The sequence below is a fragment of the Apostichopus japonicus genome, chromosome 16 (assembly GCF_037975245.1).
Source record: "Apostichopus japonicus isolate 1M-3 chromosome 16, ASM3797524v1, whole genome shotgun sequence".
Classification (NCBI taxonomy): domain Eukaryota; kingdom Metazoa; phylum Echinodermata; class Holothuroidea; order Aspidochirotida; family Stichopodidae; genus Apostichopus; species Apostichopus japonicus.
Genome location: NC_092576.1, coordinates 44,546,872 through 44,562,722, shown reverse-complemented (window position 1 = coordinate 44,562,722; position 15,851 = coordinate 44,546,872). Strand labels below are relative to the sequence as shown.

At 39.7% G+C, this 15,851-nt stretch overlaps 2 protein-coding genes across 2 annotated transcripts in view; both read left to right on the top strand.

Moving 5' to 3' along the window:
- The window catches only part of LOC139982191 (uncharacterized), a 297,534-nt gene that overhangs the window by 136,513 nt on the left and 145,170 nt on the right, over positions 1-15,851 (top strand). The gene's annotated exons all lie outside the window — the stretch shown is intronic.
- The window catches only part of LOC139982553 (uncharacterized), a 139,997-nt gene that overhangs the window by 110,440 nt on the left and 13,706 nt on the right, over positions 1-15,851 (top strand). The window contains exons 11-12 of the mRNA XM_071995446.1: positions 6,520-6,596; positions 11,077-11,132. Of these exons, the coding sequence (XP_071851547.1) occupies positions 6,520-6,596; positions 11,077-11,132 (133 nt within the window). The remainder of the gene's footprint in view (positions 1-6,519; positions 6,597-11,076; positions 11,133-15,851) is intronic.

Genomic DNA, 15,851 nt, shown 5'->3' with positions numbered 1-15,851 from the left:
TTAGACCTATGCTTAGGTTTGATTACTGTATCTGTACAGCAGCCTCCGTTATACTCCATACAGTAGGGGGGGGGGGGCTTGCCCACTCCCCTGGAAAATCACAAATTTGAAAAGAAAGTTAAGCATTTGACATTTCAATGATTTCACCCAACAAACAGTTCTCTAGTTTTGTTCATTGCATACGTACCGATGATGAATCACTGAAATTATTGAAAGTCAAAATCTTAAGACATGAGAACTCAAAATAACCGATGTAAATGCAACTTGAACGGGAAATGTCTTTTCCGACGATCTAGGTGTATTTTTTTGGGCAAAAAAAAAATCATGGTACGCTCCGCGCCAACCGATGGTTGCCTTCCGCTTAGATAGCATCAAGTAGTGTGTAACCTTGTAAACATTTCTGCGGACGCCCCTTGCTTGGACCTCCTGATAGGGGGCCCCATTGGGCCAGGAGCCCACCCCCAGGCTCATCGCTACGCCACTGGTGGAGCACTGCATAATAAACAGATAATAGTTATTTATTTCAGCCTCATTTCAATTATTCGAATTTTTAAAGCAAACAGCAGATATCACATCATATCAATTAGCATGAAAATGATGAACAGCCTCCAAACTGTAGATGTGTGTGGTGTTCGGTTTCGGAAATATCTGGTATTTCAATTCCTTCAACGAAGTTTTATAGTAGCCGTTAGAAGAGGTTTTAATATTTATACACCAATAAATTAACTGTGTCTGAACTTTCGAAAGTTCCCTGACCACCATTCTTCATCACACTACTCTCCACTCGTGCAATTTTGACCGGTCTGTTAGGGGTTGAAGGAGGTTTTTCTATATTGGTTGTCCATAGATGAAACTTTGTGCAACATTATGGGTATGTTTTGAAGTGAATTTATTCACAAGAATTGTGAATTTTCAAATTCTGAACAAATAATGGGCTTAAAACCTTGAAAAGTGGGGCTGACGGGGTATTGTAGCCGCGACGTAGAATCACCTACAAAAAGCAAATGATCTACAGGAGATGCGATGAGGTCGAACATGATGTGTGACTGGTGACAATCTTCAATAAGGTTATTTATGGAAAAAAAAAAAAAAAAAAACTATTGGGCAATACTTGGTTCTCAGGCAAAAGTGTACATCTGGTTGGTCATTTCAAGCCCGAGAAGTGCCATTTCCGGTGATCTGAGGGGTATCAAACCCAGACATTTTCTTGCACGCTGCGCGCCAACTGAAGGTGGCGCTCCGCTTAGATAGTAATTCGCGCCCCCCTGGTTAGAAAATCCTGGATACGCCCCTGCGTACTGTTCATAAAATGTACACAATGGTCAGTTTTAATCTGGAATAATATTCATCAGCTACAGCACTACACTACTCTAATGATACTAATATATTGAAAATCATGGGAAACTAATGAAAATATCGTTGCAATAATTTTGGGAACTTTTTGAAAATCCTGAGAAAGTTGCGGTATAGGCTCCAGTTTGCGTATGCTACAGTGTGTTAAGATAATAGTTTCCCGACTTTCCTATTAAAAAGTAGTCAGACATTTCGCGATGTTTTGTAACGAGATAGACTGCATGGTCGTTACTACGACGAAAAACTTTTCCCTCCTGCCTTTTAGGTATATTAGGAAAACATCGCAGGAGCTGTCAATATTAGCTCACTCTTTCCACAGTACCGTGATACACAACACCTAGCTGGGAGAGAAAAATACAAATACACGGGTGTGCGAAAATAATCACGCGACGAACCGATATTTTTTTAGCTAGCTAGGTGGTGTCTGAGCGAACGTACAAAACCAAGCTGTTATATGTATTATAACAAAAGGATCGGCAGTCAGAGTTTTTTCAGTGATTTATTTCACAGTATTATGTCATCTTCCAAATGTGCGGCGCCCGTTAACTGTACTGAGCAGTACATGTGGAGGGCGATTTTAGTGGTATTTGCATTTTTATTTAGCGCTCGTGATTTCTTTTCTGGGCCGATTTTTCAACTTCGTAGGGCGAATCGCCCTTCGCCCCCCGTCTATTTTGGGTCCCAGACACTAGTAAGTTTTTCTGTTTTTTCTTATTTATCGTCTTTTTTAAATTGTATTTCCTCTTTGGCTCTTTCACTAACCTTGTTTCCACATTATTCTTTTCCCCTGCGTGTGAGATTTCCCGCGAGTTATCAAGATTTCCCTTCAATGAGCTTCCCGTTTTGCCGTCTATTTCCGGGCGTAATAATTTTCAATGCTGTAGCAGCGGAGAGGTTTACACAAGAACGGGTTGTTCGATACAATATAAACTATTTAAAGTTCATCAATATTTACATTATATAGCCTACATGTACAGGTGCGTATCCGGGGGGGGCGTTGGGGGCGCGCGCCCCCCGGGTAAGAAAAAGAGGAGAGAAAAAAAAAAGAAAAAAGGAAAAAAGAGGGGAAAAAAGAAGAGGAAGAGAGGAAGGAAGAGAAAAGAAAAAGAAGAAAGAGAGAAAAAGGAGAAAAAGAGGGAGTAAAAGAAAAACGCGAAGACACCGGGAAGAGAAAGAGGAACAGTGACATCATTCGGCGCTGAAGGGTAGCCAGTGACGGATCAATGATTTCGTAAAAGTTTGACTCACCCTACCCCTTACACCGACAACTCCATTTTTTGACGTTTCCATTTTTCTCTCTCACTAATGATCTATATATATACTATATATGGTCTATCATAACGCGTGTGTAGAATTGTGCTATGAAACCAACTGTGGCTGGTCTCGAACTCGATCGTGTCGTTGGGGAACATGACGATTTTTGGGATGGGGGCGACCGCCCGCCCCCCCCCCCCCATTCAGCATTGTTTTAAATGATATCGCTAAGTAATTTCAAAATAGAAAGTGCTTAGATGCAACTTACAAGGCCTGGGAAGTGTCATTTCCAGCGATCTGGGAGACATTTTCGGCCAAAATTTGCTTGTACGCTTCGCGCTAACAAATGGTCCTGTGTAGTGCCATTTCCAGCGATCTGGGAGGCATTTTCGGCCAAAATGTTCTTGTACGCTTCGCGCCAACCTGTGGTGGCGCTACGCTGAGATAATTTGCCTACAGGCTTCGCCCTCCCTTGGCAAATTCCTCGCTACGAGCCTGTTCGAATTTGTGACGCAAACAGCAGATATCACATCATATCAGTGAGCATGAAAATGGCGTTCCAGGATGAAAAGCCTCAAAACTGTCCGACTTGCCTAAAAAAATAACCAAAAATTTCCGCGCGCGAAGTGCGCGTTCAACGTGTTCATGTCAATATCATATAAGCAAGCATCGGTTAATACATCGCATGCCATCATGTACCGTACGGTCCGTTCAAATTGCGCAGTATACCGCGGGATGCTAATGTAAACAACGACATGTCTCATGTAGATGTATAAAAACTTAAAAAGCATGGAGGTCCAATTATGTCAAAACTCTCTTTTACATTAGTAATGGCGAATTAGGGGCTGCACCCCCGCCGCGCAGTGGCGGAGCGTCCATACGGTCAGGGTGGCGCATGCCCCCCCCCCCCCTGACGGACTCAAATGGACTGCTGGCGCGTTTTTCAGCTCTTTACCACTTTTTACTTATTCTAGATTATTGACTTTTTTATTGCGCTCTCATCTACTTATTGACATTTGTCACATTTTGTTCGTGTAATTTGGAGATGACACCTATTTATTCTTCGTTTATCTGCAAATTAGCCAGGCCCGGAAAAGGTCATTTCCGGCGATCTAGGGAGTATCTTCACTCAAAAATTGTCTGTACGCTACGCGCCAACCAGTGGTGGCGCTCCGCTTAGATAGTGTTGAAAGCGCCCCTACAGACCATTCTCGCTCCTCCTGACCAATACCCCTAGCTCCGCCACTTCCGCCGCGCCTCCTACGCCTATGTGTATAGTGTTCGGTTTCGGAAATATCTGCTATTTTTTCATTTCCTTCAACCAAGTTTTATAATAGCCGTTATAACAGGTTTTAATATTTATACACCAATAAATTAACTGTGTCTGAATTTTAGAAAATTTCTGACCAACATTCTGCATCACACTTCCCTCTACTCGTGCAATTTTGACCAGTCTGTTAGGGGTTCAAGGAAGTTTTTCTATATTGGTTGTCCATAGATGAAATTTTGTACAACATTATGGGTATGTTTTCAAGTGAGTTTATTCACGAGAAATGTGAATTTTCAAATTCGGAACAAATATGGGGCTTAAAACCTTGAAAAGTGGGGCTGACGGGTATTGTTGGCCGTGACGTAGAATCACCTACAAAAGCAAAGACCCACAGGAGATGCGATCAGGTCGAACATGATGTGTGCCGGGTTGACAATCTTCAAAAAGGTTATGGATGGAAAAAAAAAACTATTAGGAAATACTTGGTTCTCAGGCAAAAAGTGTACATCTGGTTGGTCATTTCAAGCCCGAGAAGTGCCGTTTCCGGTGATCTGGGGGGTATCAAAATAAGAAATTTTCTTGTACGCTGCGCGCCAACCGATGGTGGCGCTCCGCTTAGATAGTAATTCGCGCCCCCCGGGTTTGAAAATCCTGGATACGCGCCTGATGTACATTACGTTGTTATGTCCGCTATATCCGTTACATTGAAAGATTCCAAAGAGGCTCTTCACCAGTCAATAAAAAGATACAGAAAACAAACGAGTGTAAAGAAAACTATTTACATGAAAACAGAAATAGCAACAGTTCGGTCAATATACATTCATTATGCTTATTAGATTAGAGGTACGTATAGGTAACATATATAGTTCCTTTCCATTGGTCGGAGTATTGGTTTTACACAGATCTAGGCAATACCTATATAATGTTGAGACGATAATGAGCTAGACTTGAAGATATTAATTGAATATGATTCATTATCTGTTACCGGTTAATCCAGATAATTTCATTTCTTGCTCGCCAAACTCAACTTGCCGTAGTAAGGAATCTTAGAGACAATGCAATGGTATATGCACATGCTCCTCTTATGTTTTGAAGTAAACAACATGTTAGCAGGGCTGTCAAATAGTATATTCACTGAACACAGATTGGTTTCATTATTAAGGTATCGGCATTGAGTTAGTTGAGACAGACTGAAATACTGCTTGGCTTGATGAGTCGCAATATTGGAAGGGGAGGTTGGATTGATAAAGAATTTCTACTTTAACAACACTGATGTATTTCACCAAACTCATAGCAATCATAATGAATAATCATATGCTACCACAAAGGTTCAAGGTTACACATCCTCCCTCTACTCCTGCCACCAGCTTGGTAAGTTCACATCGGCCCTATGCAAGATCTGTGTGTGGTCGATATATAATGGTTTTTATCTGAAAATAGAAATATAAGAAAGATTTGAAAAGCGCACTGTTGAAAAAGAGGTAAAACTGTGTTCATATACTCCCCACATGTCACGCCACGATCAATATATATTAACTTGAAGGTCAGTTTACTAGTATAAATACGGTACTGAGTGTAGACTTCACTGCAATGTTTGCGATGAAATCATCCACTTACCGTGTCAGGGGCGACGGAGGCATAAAAGAAGGGTGAGCGAGGGTATAGGGGCGTTGGGTTGATTGGGCACATGTTCTGCCATTATTCCGATTACCCTGAAATGGGTATTAATCATAATAATAATAATAATAATTATTATTATTATTATAAGTATTATAATTATGATGATTATGATAGTTAGCCTATTATAATTATTGAAATTAATATTATTATGATTACAATTATTTTGTGTTTACCTTTTTACTGTAATAACCCGAGAGGACCAGTTGTTGCGCCCAGTAAAATAGGTTGCTATGTCCTCGACCCTCCTACCCATCTCCATTCCATTCTTCCTCCGTTTCAGTGCATTTTTTGCAGGTTTTTTATCCGGCCATTTCGTTGCAAAAATGTAATTTGTAGCATCTTAAACTATTTTGAGATTAGTTCACCTTTAAGTTTCATTAATTCTATATTTCATATTCAATATTTTAACTCTAACAATCTGAGACATTTTAGTTCTCATTTAAAGTGAGACAGATTCACAAAGAAGACCTACAAAACCAATACATTTACCGAAAATAACATACGATATAAATCACGTGATCCGAGCGTTCGGTTGTTATAAAGAACATATATAACTCCGTTTGTGGTGTACAATGTTGTATTTTTGCATGTCTAAACAACTTTAAATTAATTGTAAAGTTCAACATATAAACGAATGAGCCAATTCTGATAATGTGGACGGCTATACATTTCACAATGACTATCAATCACGTACAATTTACATACAGCAGTTCAAACTTTCATCATTATTATTTACATTAATATGTACATTCTAGTTTATTTTTCGTGGCATCTTTGAAACACAGACTTGTAATTTTAAGTCATTCCGATCAGACAGATCAATCAGATGTGATTTATTTCCTTGTTATGTGTTGTTTTCTTTGTTTATCTTCATTTATTTGGTAAAACCTATACCTTACTAGGAGGACATTCCTCTACGTCTTCTACATCTAACACGATGGTTACTCTACTTCTCCCCATAGGTTTGTCATGTACGATCTGCCAGACAATATTCCGGTTGGATCCATTCCACCATCCTTGAATTCAAGAAACGTTAAAGGTATGGTCACAATGACGTCATAATAGTCACATTTCGAGTTTCTTACATTTATTTAAAGATGTTACCAACCTATGCGAATGTCTGTTGACTTGTTGATTGTTGTTGATTCACATACAAGATAATACTGTATCAGCAACACATGACTGCAATAGTGTATGACGGAGAAAACCAAGACAGTCTTTTGATGGTAAACAACGAACCGAATTATAGAAATTTAACAACACTTAATATTGCTAAGCTTGCTTGATCTAAGATTTAAGTCATATTCCTTTCATTTCGAGTTTTTGAGATCACTGTCCTATAATATGTTTTGGTGAGTAGCCATCACATCAAGTGATGCTTTAAATCTCGTACCAACTGAAGTGGTATCATACACTTTGGGCAACTTAATTACACTGCAACAATGATTGTTTAAGATTTTGTAGGGCTTTAATGTAATGATGTACTTTGCCCTTACAATGAAAGTACATGTTCCATTCCCCCTCGGAGTTTTTCAACCCCCACCCCGGCAAAGACAACATACAAACACGCACGCACCTCCGCAGAAACTATTCTTTCAATCTGATTTGCAGAATAAATCCGCGAAGTCTAACTTAATTCTTGTCCAAGCAAACGAAAGCAAACGAAATCAACACAATGCTTGACACAGTCATAAGTTTGGTTACTTACACCACGGTATATGTTGATTATTCGTACTACTACCAGGGATCTTATTTAACTCAGGATTAGTGATACTTGACATTTTGGAGAAAGGTATAGGCCTACCGTATTATGTTAGTTCTGGCCCGTGATCCCTTTGTAAACCGCAGTCTTCGAATATATTTTAATATAGCAACATCTGTATCAGCGGATATCACTGGCCGTGTACAATGACGCGACAAAACAGATTAAACAAAAATAAATTAAAAATTAATAAAGCAAATGTATACATTTAATACGCAATACCAATAGGTTGGTTATTAAAATAAAAACTATAGGCTGCAAAGTGTTTTTAAAAAAAATAAGCGAATGCAAGACAGAGAGCAAAAATGTAAAAGAACCGTTGGGACTAAATGCACCGTACTCAGAATTATCATAATGGGTAACATTAGCTGAATATAATAACATCAAAGACTTATAAAGGCAAAAATAAGATACGCATTTTGTGTTTAACAGGAACATGCGGTAATGAAATCCGGCATCATTATTTGGGAAGTGGGGGAAAGGGGGTAGGGTCTGTGGTCCTTCCCCAGACTTCAAATGGTACCTTCTGAGGCAGAGTTTAACATATATCTAAGTCTAAACGCAACATTGTGCTATGTTTTCTACTTGAAAATGCTGTGTTAGTTTGAAATGCGTAGTGGTGGTGGTGATGAGGGGGGGGGGGGGGGGGGGCACACCATCAATTCCTAGGTCGGCGCTTGAAAAGTATAAACGAACATTAACATTAAAGCATGATTTGCTTTGAAAAATACTAGACTATAAATAATATGTCGGTAATGATATTAAGGAAAGCATTAACAACAAATGTGAATTTAAAACAATATTTAATTCATTTTACACTTCTATAGAGGAAATTAAACACGTATGTATACAAGTGATGTGTAACTTATTAACTGTTCCAGAACGGGCCCCTATTTCGTTTGTTTCCTATTGTAATCACAGCAACCAAGCAGAAACTAAGTTAAATTATCAGTAGACATTTAATTTCCTTATGATATGAACATCTTTTGTAAATCGAAAAGTTAAGAGTCAAAACAAAGTGAGACTAATATGATACTGAAAGTGATCGTTGCTTACACTAACACTGTATTTGTAAACAGGAAATTGAATTGCACTATTATACATTGAGAAAGTAAACTCATAGACATACAAACGGGAGTGTGGGGTGTCACACCACGCCCCAGATAAATTCCAAACTCGGTCTCATATTGATGCCAATTCGGTCAACAAATTGGAGACAAATTCAGCGTGGTCGAACACTTAAGAAAGTAAGAGTTAGAATACAATAACGAAGACAAGATAAAAAATCGGTCTGTCTGCTACTCCTTTATATCTGTATTTCGCCAGATTTGGACCATATTATCGCTAATATAATAATAGCAGCTTCTATATGCGTTGACCCCCCCCCCCCTCCCGTTGTGTTCCGGACTTTAGCCTCTCGACCCGCTTGGGCTCTGACGCACGTTCTGTACAATATTAAGGTAAAGCTTCTACCTGACAATTTTTTTTTAACTTCTGCAGCTACCGGGGACTTCGCATCAACCTTTGATAACATTAAACTATCAAAGTAAAAGATTAAAATGTGCATAAAATAGGTTTGATTTATTATCTGATGAGTATTAGTTTCATTTTCAAGCCATCAAAATACATACTTTTTATCGATTCGGTACAGTTTTACATCGGTATTACTTGATGAGGTAACGATGTATAATTAACTCCATTTGACGCGTGTTATCTGTTGAAGTTTTAACTTGATAGGTTTCTTTGATTTTCGCTAAGATGCTAAAATATCATAACGAAAGATTAAACATTTTCGAGTAAGGCAGCTTACTGTGTTTCTTCAATGATCTTGCAAGTAGTAGTTAAGAGAGGGATTCAGAGTAGATACAATTTAAAGAAGTAATATTTATCTGTCAACGTATACAAGAAAGGTTAAGTAATAATTTTTAATTGAATGTTTTCAACTCTATGTTCCACCTTCTTGTGAAGACGTCTACAAGAATTTTTAGACGTTATAGAATTCATTGTATTCGTTAAAGTTAGTTAAAACAAACAAATGCATTACTTAGCAGAAACAGATACAGTCGAGTGATCGGGTGCAGGAGGGAGGTATAAATATTTCACGCCGCGCTTCTTGCTTTTGTGTTGTTTTTTCGTTCGTTGTTGTGGTCTTCTGTTATTCTTTTTGTCGGGGGGGGGGGGGCGGGGGAATTGGGAGGGGGGTATTTGACTAAGTAGCTGCTGTACAGGTTCGTGTTCCTGTAATGTTATATACGTTGTGTTTGGGGAATGTTCTTACTCATTAAATGAAAGTAATGCTGAAAGGAAATATGTCATCCTTTCGCTTGGATAAAGTAAACTTCCATGGATGTACCTAGTCTCTGATGAAAAAAAGAAACTCACGTGGTTATTCAAAATGTATACGTGTTTCTTAATTTTAGTGAAAATGTGCATTTGTCATACCTTTATTAAGTATACCAGTTACCAGTATTGTAACTGAATCATAACCGTAAAACTAGGGACGTGTAGTTAGTTATAGCAGGTGGGTAGATCTGGACCGGTAAAACGGCCCGTTATTAATAGAGTGCGCACTGCAACTATGATATCTTTATAATATATGCTGCAATAAACTCGGCTCTCATTTAAATTCCGGAATCTGAAAATGTCAACACACAGAAACAAAGGGATGTTACAATGGTCTGTTCTATTTCAAATCAACAAGTATTGTAATGGTATACAATTGTTGCTGATATTTCTGTTCAGTTCGTGTTGTAGTTTTGTCACGGCCTTTATTGATGATCTACAAGACAAACCACGAACCATAATTTATTTTGATATAATATCCTCATTCATATTTGTTCACATGTAAGGATTGTCTGTCGCCATCAACACTTCTGTCGATAACAGACTGTAACATAGAAATCCTTAAACTTGTCAGTAATGTTGACAGTGTAATTGTTCCATGTTGTAATTGTGTATGTCAAGTCATAATAACACGAAGCTAGAATATACATACCTTCCTTCTCCATACAGTACAATTAGAGATATTGATGTATGCAGTCTTAATACAGTTGAAAACAAACATTCCTAATGAAGTGCCTGGAAGCATGACATAATAAACCTTATTTTATACAACTCACATGCTCTCAGGACATCGGGAATGTGATCACGTGATTATGACGATGATTTATCTAGTCTTGTAGCTCCATACTTTAACTCAATAAAGTAATTCCAAATACTTTTAGTTTAATTTCTACAAACAATATTTAAATTAGTGTATTTCATGGTCTGTAATGACGTCACTGATGTTGAGTGTTCTTTGATCAGTTCATAGTCTCATGGATTATTATTTTAATCTGAGCATCGGATACTCGACAATCATACTCTTAATTAAGTTCAAGAATTGTTCCTATTTGAGTTGTTTCACATATTTTATGTAGGATTAGTGTACAACAGTTCTGCTATATTAATGAGATGATAACAATTATAAAATGATAGTTTATATAACTTAAAAGATAGTGATATTAAACTGATCGGGAATCCTACTGAGAAATAAAGATTGTAAACTGATCACCTATATAACTGAGATGATAATGATTGTAAACAGATAAGATCTACGTTACGGAAGCTACTAGATTAATTACTCAGCTGATGTGAAGTTATTATCAAGAGCCAGCATAAATCAGATTAATTTAATGTTGATGATTTCAATCCAGACCAATGAAGAATAAGTCTGCACTGATTCTTAACATTGGTCTCTGTTGTTTTATTCATACAGTTTGGAATGTGAGCGCTTCTTCTCGTCGTCTGGATTTGCAGACCGGTGGATGGCAGGTGAGATCCACCTTTATGGCAGTTATTTCTAATAACACACGACCGACCTCTGTCTTTTCATTCACACTAATCATTAATATCAATATGGTGATAACATCTGTCACTTAAATGTACTCGACTGCTGTAAGAATTATAAGCTTATTAAGCACATAGATTTTACCATTATTCGAACTGGTTCCGGTGGTGGGATGGGAGGGGATGGTTGTAGTCTGTATGAACTTCAAAATGATTAATACTACATGACTTCCAGATCCCTTCCTCTATCTTCTACTGCAGAACTTCGGTCCAATTTACTTCCTTCTGACCCTGAATGTAGCCCGTGTTTCTAGCATTACTCTTACAACTACTTTATAATTCAAACAATTCTTCTCAAGTATATATTAATAACATGAAACATATTAACTTACATTAAAGTATAAGGATCAAAATCAATCTAATCGTGTTTTTAGCTTCACTCCTCCATAACGTCCTGAGAAAACTGTTATATTGTTGATGATGTATATATTTTTTTTTTCAAATCCTAAAACTCATTTCTTGAAAGTTGCACTGCTTGCAAAGATACAGAATATGTTAATGATACTCGATTCAAGTAGTTTCAGCTTGTAAAGATACAACGTTATCTTTCGCAACATTAAAGGAAAAAGCGGAATTCAAAAATAATGAGAAAATTGATGGATGGGAGCTGTAAAAGAGAACAGAGGAGATGGGGTGTTGAGAGCATTGTTTCGTGAATGTCATTCAGCACTCACAACACTTAGTTCTATACTGACACACCCGTATCACTACCATATCAGTGACACCGTTGATATTAGAAGTATGGTAAAATATAGGCCTATATAGCTAAAAAGTACACCTTTAGACTGCAGGATTGTTACATATTTTACAGTATGTTGATGTATGCCGTGTTTGTTTTTGTGTGGGTTGTGAATGTACATCATATATGAGCTTTAAGTTTGGATTCTGATAAAACCGTAGAATGTCACGGGCAATCTCAGGTTATTTTGTATGTTCATTTAATTTCGGAGGAAATGTTAACCATAGCACATATAACATTTGTAACAGTCGCAAAACAATCCTTTAGACCGACCTTGTAGCTTAATGTAGCTGTCCCCGTATGTATGCCCCCATAAAGCTACCCTTATAGCCGCCCCTTTATAACTGCCCTCGTATAGTTGCCTACGTTTATCTACCCTGTGTAACTTCCCCGTATAGCTGCCCCTATATAAAGGTGCCCCCTATAGCTGCCACTTATATCTTTCCCCTAAAGTTTCGCCTGTATAGCTGCCCCCTTGAAGCTGCGCCGTATAGGTACCCCTATATTTTCCCCGTCTAGCTTCCTCGTATATCTCCCCCCCCCCCCCCCGTACACTGCCTCTTTATAGCTGTCCCGTATTGACGCCCTTGTATAGCTGCCCCCGTTAAGCTCCGCCGTATAACTGCAACTATATAGCTCCCAAATTAGCTACCCTTTATAACTGCACCCGTATAGCTACCTGTATATTGCTGCCCAGTAGAGCTGCCCGGTATAGCTTCCCCGTATATCTTCCCTCGTTAAGCTGCCCCTGTATTACTGCCACGTCTAACCGCTCCCGTGGAGGCACCCCTGTGTGGCTCCGCAGTATAACTGCACCTATATAGCTACCGTTATAGCTTCCCCGCATATCTTCCCCCGTATAGCTTTCCCCGTATAGCTACCCTTATATTGCTACCCCCGTATAGCTGCCCCTTTAAAACTGCCCCGTATAGCTGCCCCCTATAGGTGCACCTGAATAGCTGCCCCTGTATAGTTTACCACGTATTACAACCCATGTATAGCTGCTCCTATATTTATAGGTGCCCCGTATAGCTGCCACTGTTATCATTCCCTTCAAGCTTCGCACGTACAACTGCAGCCGTAAAGCTGCCCGTTTAGCTGCCCATATATACATAGCTACCCTCTATGTCTTCCCAGTATATCTTCCCCTGTATAGCTGCCCCTATATAGCTGCCCCGTTTTGCCGACCTGTATAGCTGGACCCCTGTAACTGCCCCGTCTAGCTTCCCCGTATATCTGCCCACGTATAACTGCCCCTTTACAGCTGTCCTTATTGCTTCCCCGTTTTTCTTCCCCCTGTATAACTGCCCCTGTATAGCTGCCCCGTATTGCCACCCCTGTATAGCTGGATTCGTATATCTGCCCCGTTTAGCTATGTCGTATAACTGCAGCTATATAGCTCCCCTCATAGCTTCCCTGCATATCTTCCTCCGTATAGCTTCCCCGTATAGCTACCCCTAAATTGCTGCCCCTGTGTACCACCCCCGTCAAGCTGCCCCCATATAAAGTTGCCCATATAGGGCTGCCCCTGTACAGCTGCCCCTGTATAGTTGCCCTCGTATAACTACCCGGAATAGCTGCCCCGAAAAGCTTTCGTCCATATAGCTGCTCCCTTGAAGCTGCCCGTAAGGCTACCCATGTATAGCTGCCCCATCTAGCTTGCCCGTATATCTGCTCACCTATAACTGCCCCTTTGTAGCTGCCCTATAAAGCTACCCGTATATTTTCACCGTTATAGGTTCCCCGGATAGCTACCTTTATATAGCTGCCCAGTATAGCTTCCCCGTACATATTCTACCGTATATCTCTCCCCGTACAACTGCCCCTATATAGCTTCCCCGTATTGCCGCCCTGTATTGTTGCCCCCGTATAACTGTCACGTCTAGCTGCCCCTTATATCTTTCCCTGTATAGTTCCCCCGTATAGCTACCCTCATAGCTTCCTCGCATATATTCCGCTGTATAGCTTTCCCCGTATAGCTACCCCTATATTGCTGCCCCCGTGTACCAACCCCCGTAAAGCTGCCCCATCCCTTGATAGCTGCCTATATAAGCTGCCCCTGTATAGCTTCCCCCATAAAGCTGCCCCCGTTTAGCTGCCCCGTTTAGTTGCCCCGTATATCATCTTTATGCCCCCTTGTATATCTTCCCCTGTATAGTTACCCCCATAGTATATCCCCGGTATAGTTGCCCCTGTATAATTGCCACGTGTAGCTGCCCCTATGAAGCCGCCCCGTATTGCTTCCCCGTATATCTTCCTCGTATATCTGTCCCCATTTAACTGCCATTTTATTGCTGCCCCATATCGCTGCCCCTGTTTAGCTGCCCCAGTATATTTGCCCCCATATAACTGCGACTATATAGCTGCCCCGTATTGCCGCCCCTGTATTGTTGCCATTTAACTGCCACGTCTAGCTGCACCCGTTTAGCTGCCCCCGTAAGCTGCACCTATATATCTGCTCCTTATAGCTTCCCCGTATAGCTTCCCCAGTAAAGTTACCCCTATATCGCTATCCCCACCCCCCCCCCAGTATAACTGCCCGTATGTAGCTGCGTAAAAACTACCCGTATAGATGCCGCAGTATATCGACCCCATGTACCTGCCCCCGTATAACAATCCCTATTAGGTGCGCCTGTATAGCTGTCCCGTATTGCCGCCCTTGTATGGCTGCCCCGTATAACTGCCACCTCTATTAGGCCATGGGCCATGGCAAATTTAGATGCACTTTTGTTCACATGGTCAGTGGGGAAAGTTAATTTCTCTGAAATAGTTAGTATAAATGTGTACTGAATCAAGATTGACTTGTTCTTTTTGGTTCTACTGGCACAAACAGTCAGAATTTAAGAAAAACTAACAAAAGAAATTATCCATTGCTCTTAAAAGAGCTTATCTAATTGGTCAGTATTTCCAGGTCAAACCTTAATTGACCAATCACAGCTGTTGATCTGTGGTCTGGTTACACCATGGTTACACTAACTGCACAAACATGGCTGCTCCCACACTCAAATGTTGTATGCATGTGTGTGCACAGACAAAAGCGAATATTTCATCCTTTTCTGACAGCTCTTTTGCCAAATTCAAGGTTTGTGTTTTAAGGTGGATTGTTTTACCAGGTATTTATGGTGCATTAGCTAGAGATGTCACTTCAAAATACTGTATAGAGAGCTCAAAATCTTTAGCTGATTTTCATGAGCATGGTGAGTCGTGCATTGGCTATCATCGTGATTGCTACAATACCAGAGATTCACAGATGAATAAACTCAACAAGACTGAAGAAAGGCTTGCTAAAAATCCGCCCAAAGATGGTAAGCAAACATTTAAATAATATTATGAGTATGAACCCATTTTCCAACTGAAATTAGAAATGTCAATCTGACATTTTGTGGAATGTGGTTGTGCTTTTATTTAAGTTTTTACATTCGTTCTTGACGGTTTGTTATTGTATTGTAACCTAGTCCTGCTGTCATTTTGTTGTGCAAAATGCATCAACCTGATGTAATCGTGAATTTATTTGGGTTAGGGTTAGATATGTACAAACAAAAGGGATACATTTACAATTAAAATCTCTATTTAGTGTGTGTTAAGTTAAATTTGGCATGTGTTCAACAAATAGAAGTACCTGTCATGGGGGGGGGGGGGGGGTTTGATATTTAACTTTTAGACTTTCTTCAGTAGTTGCTCCATGATTTTAAATGAGACGAGGGCCCCAAACCCACGCCCAATTTTCCATTTGCGCTTAGTTGATTTTTTTTTTATATGGGTGGACTGGAGATCAATATTTCATTATTGCTCTGTGAGTTTTATAAAATAAGACGAGGGCCCCAAACCCACGCCCAATTTTTCATTTGTACAAATACTTGGTTGATTTTTTTATATGGGTGGAGGTCGATATTTCATAATTGCTC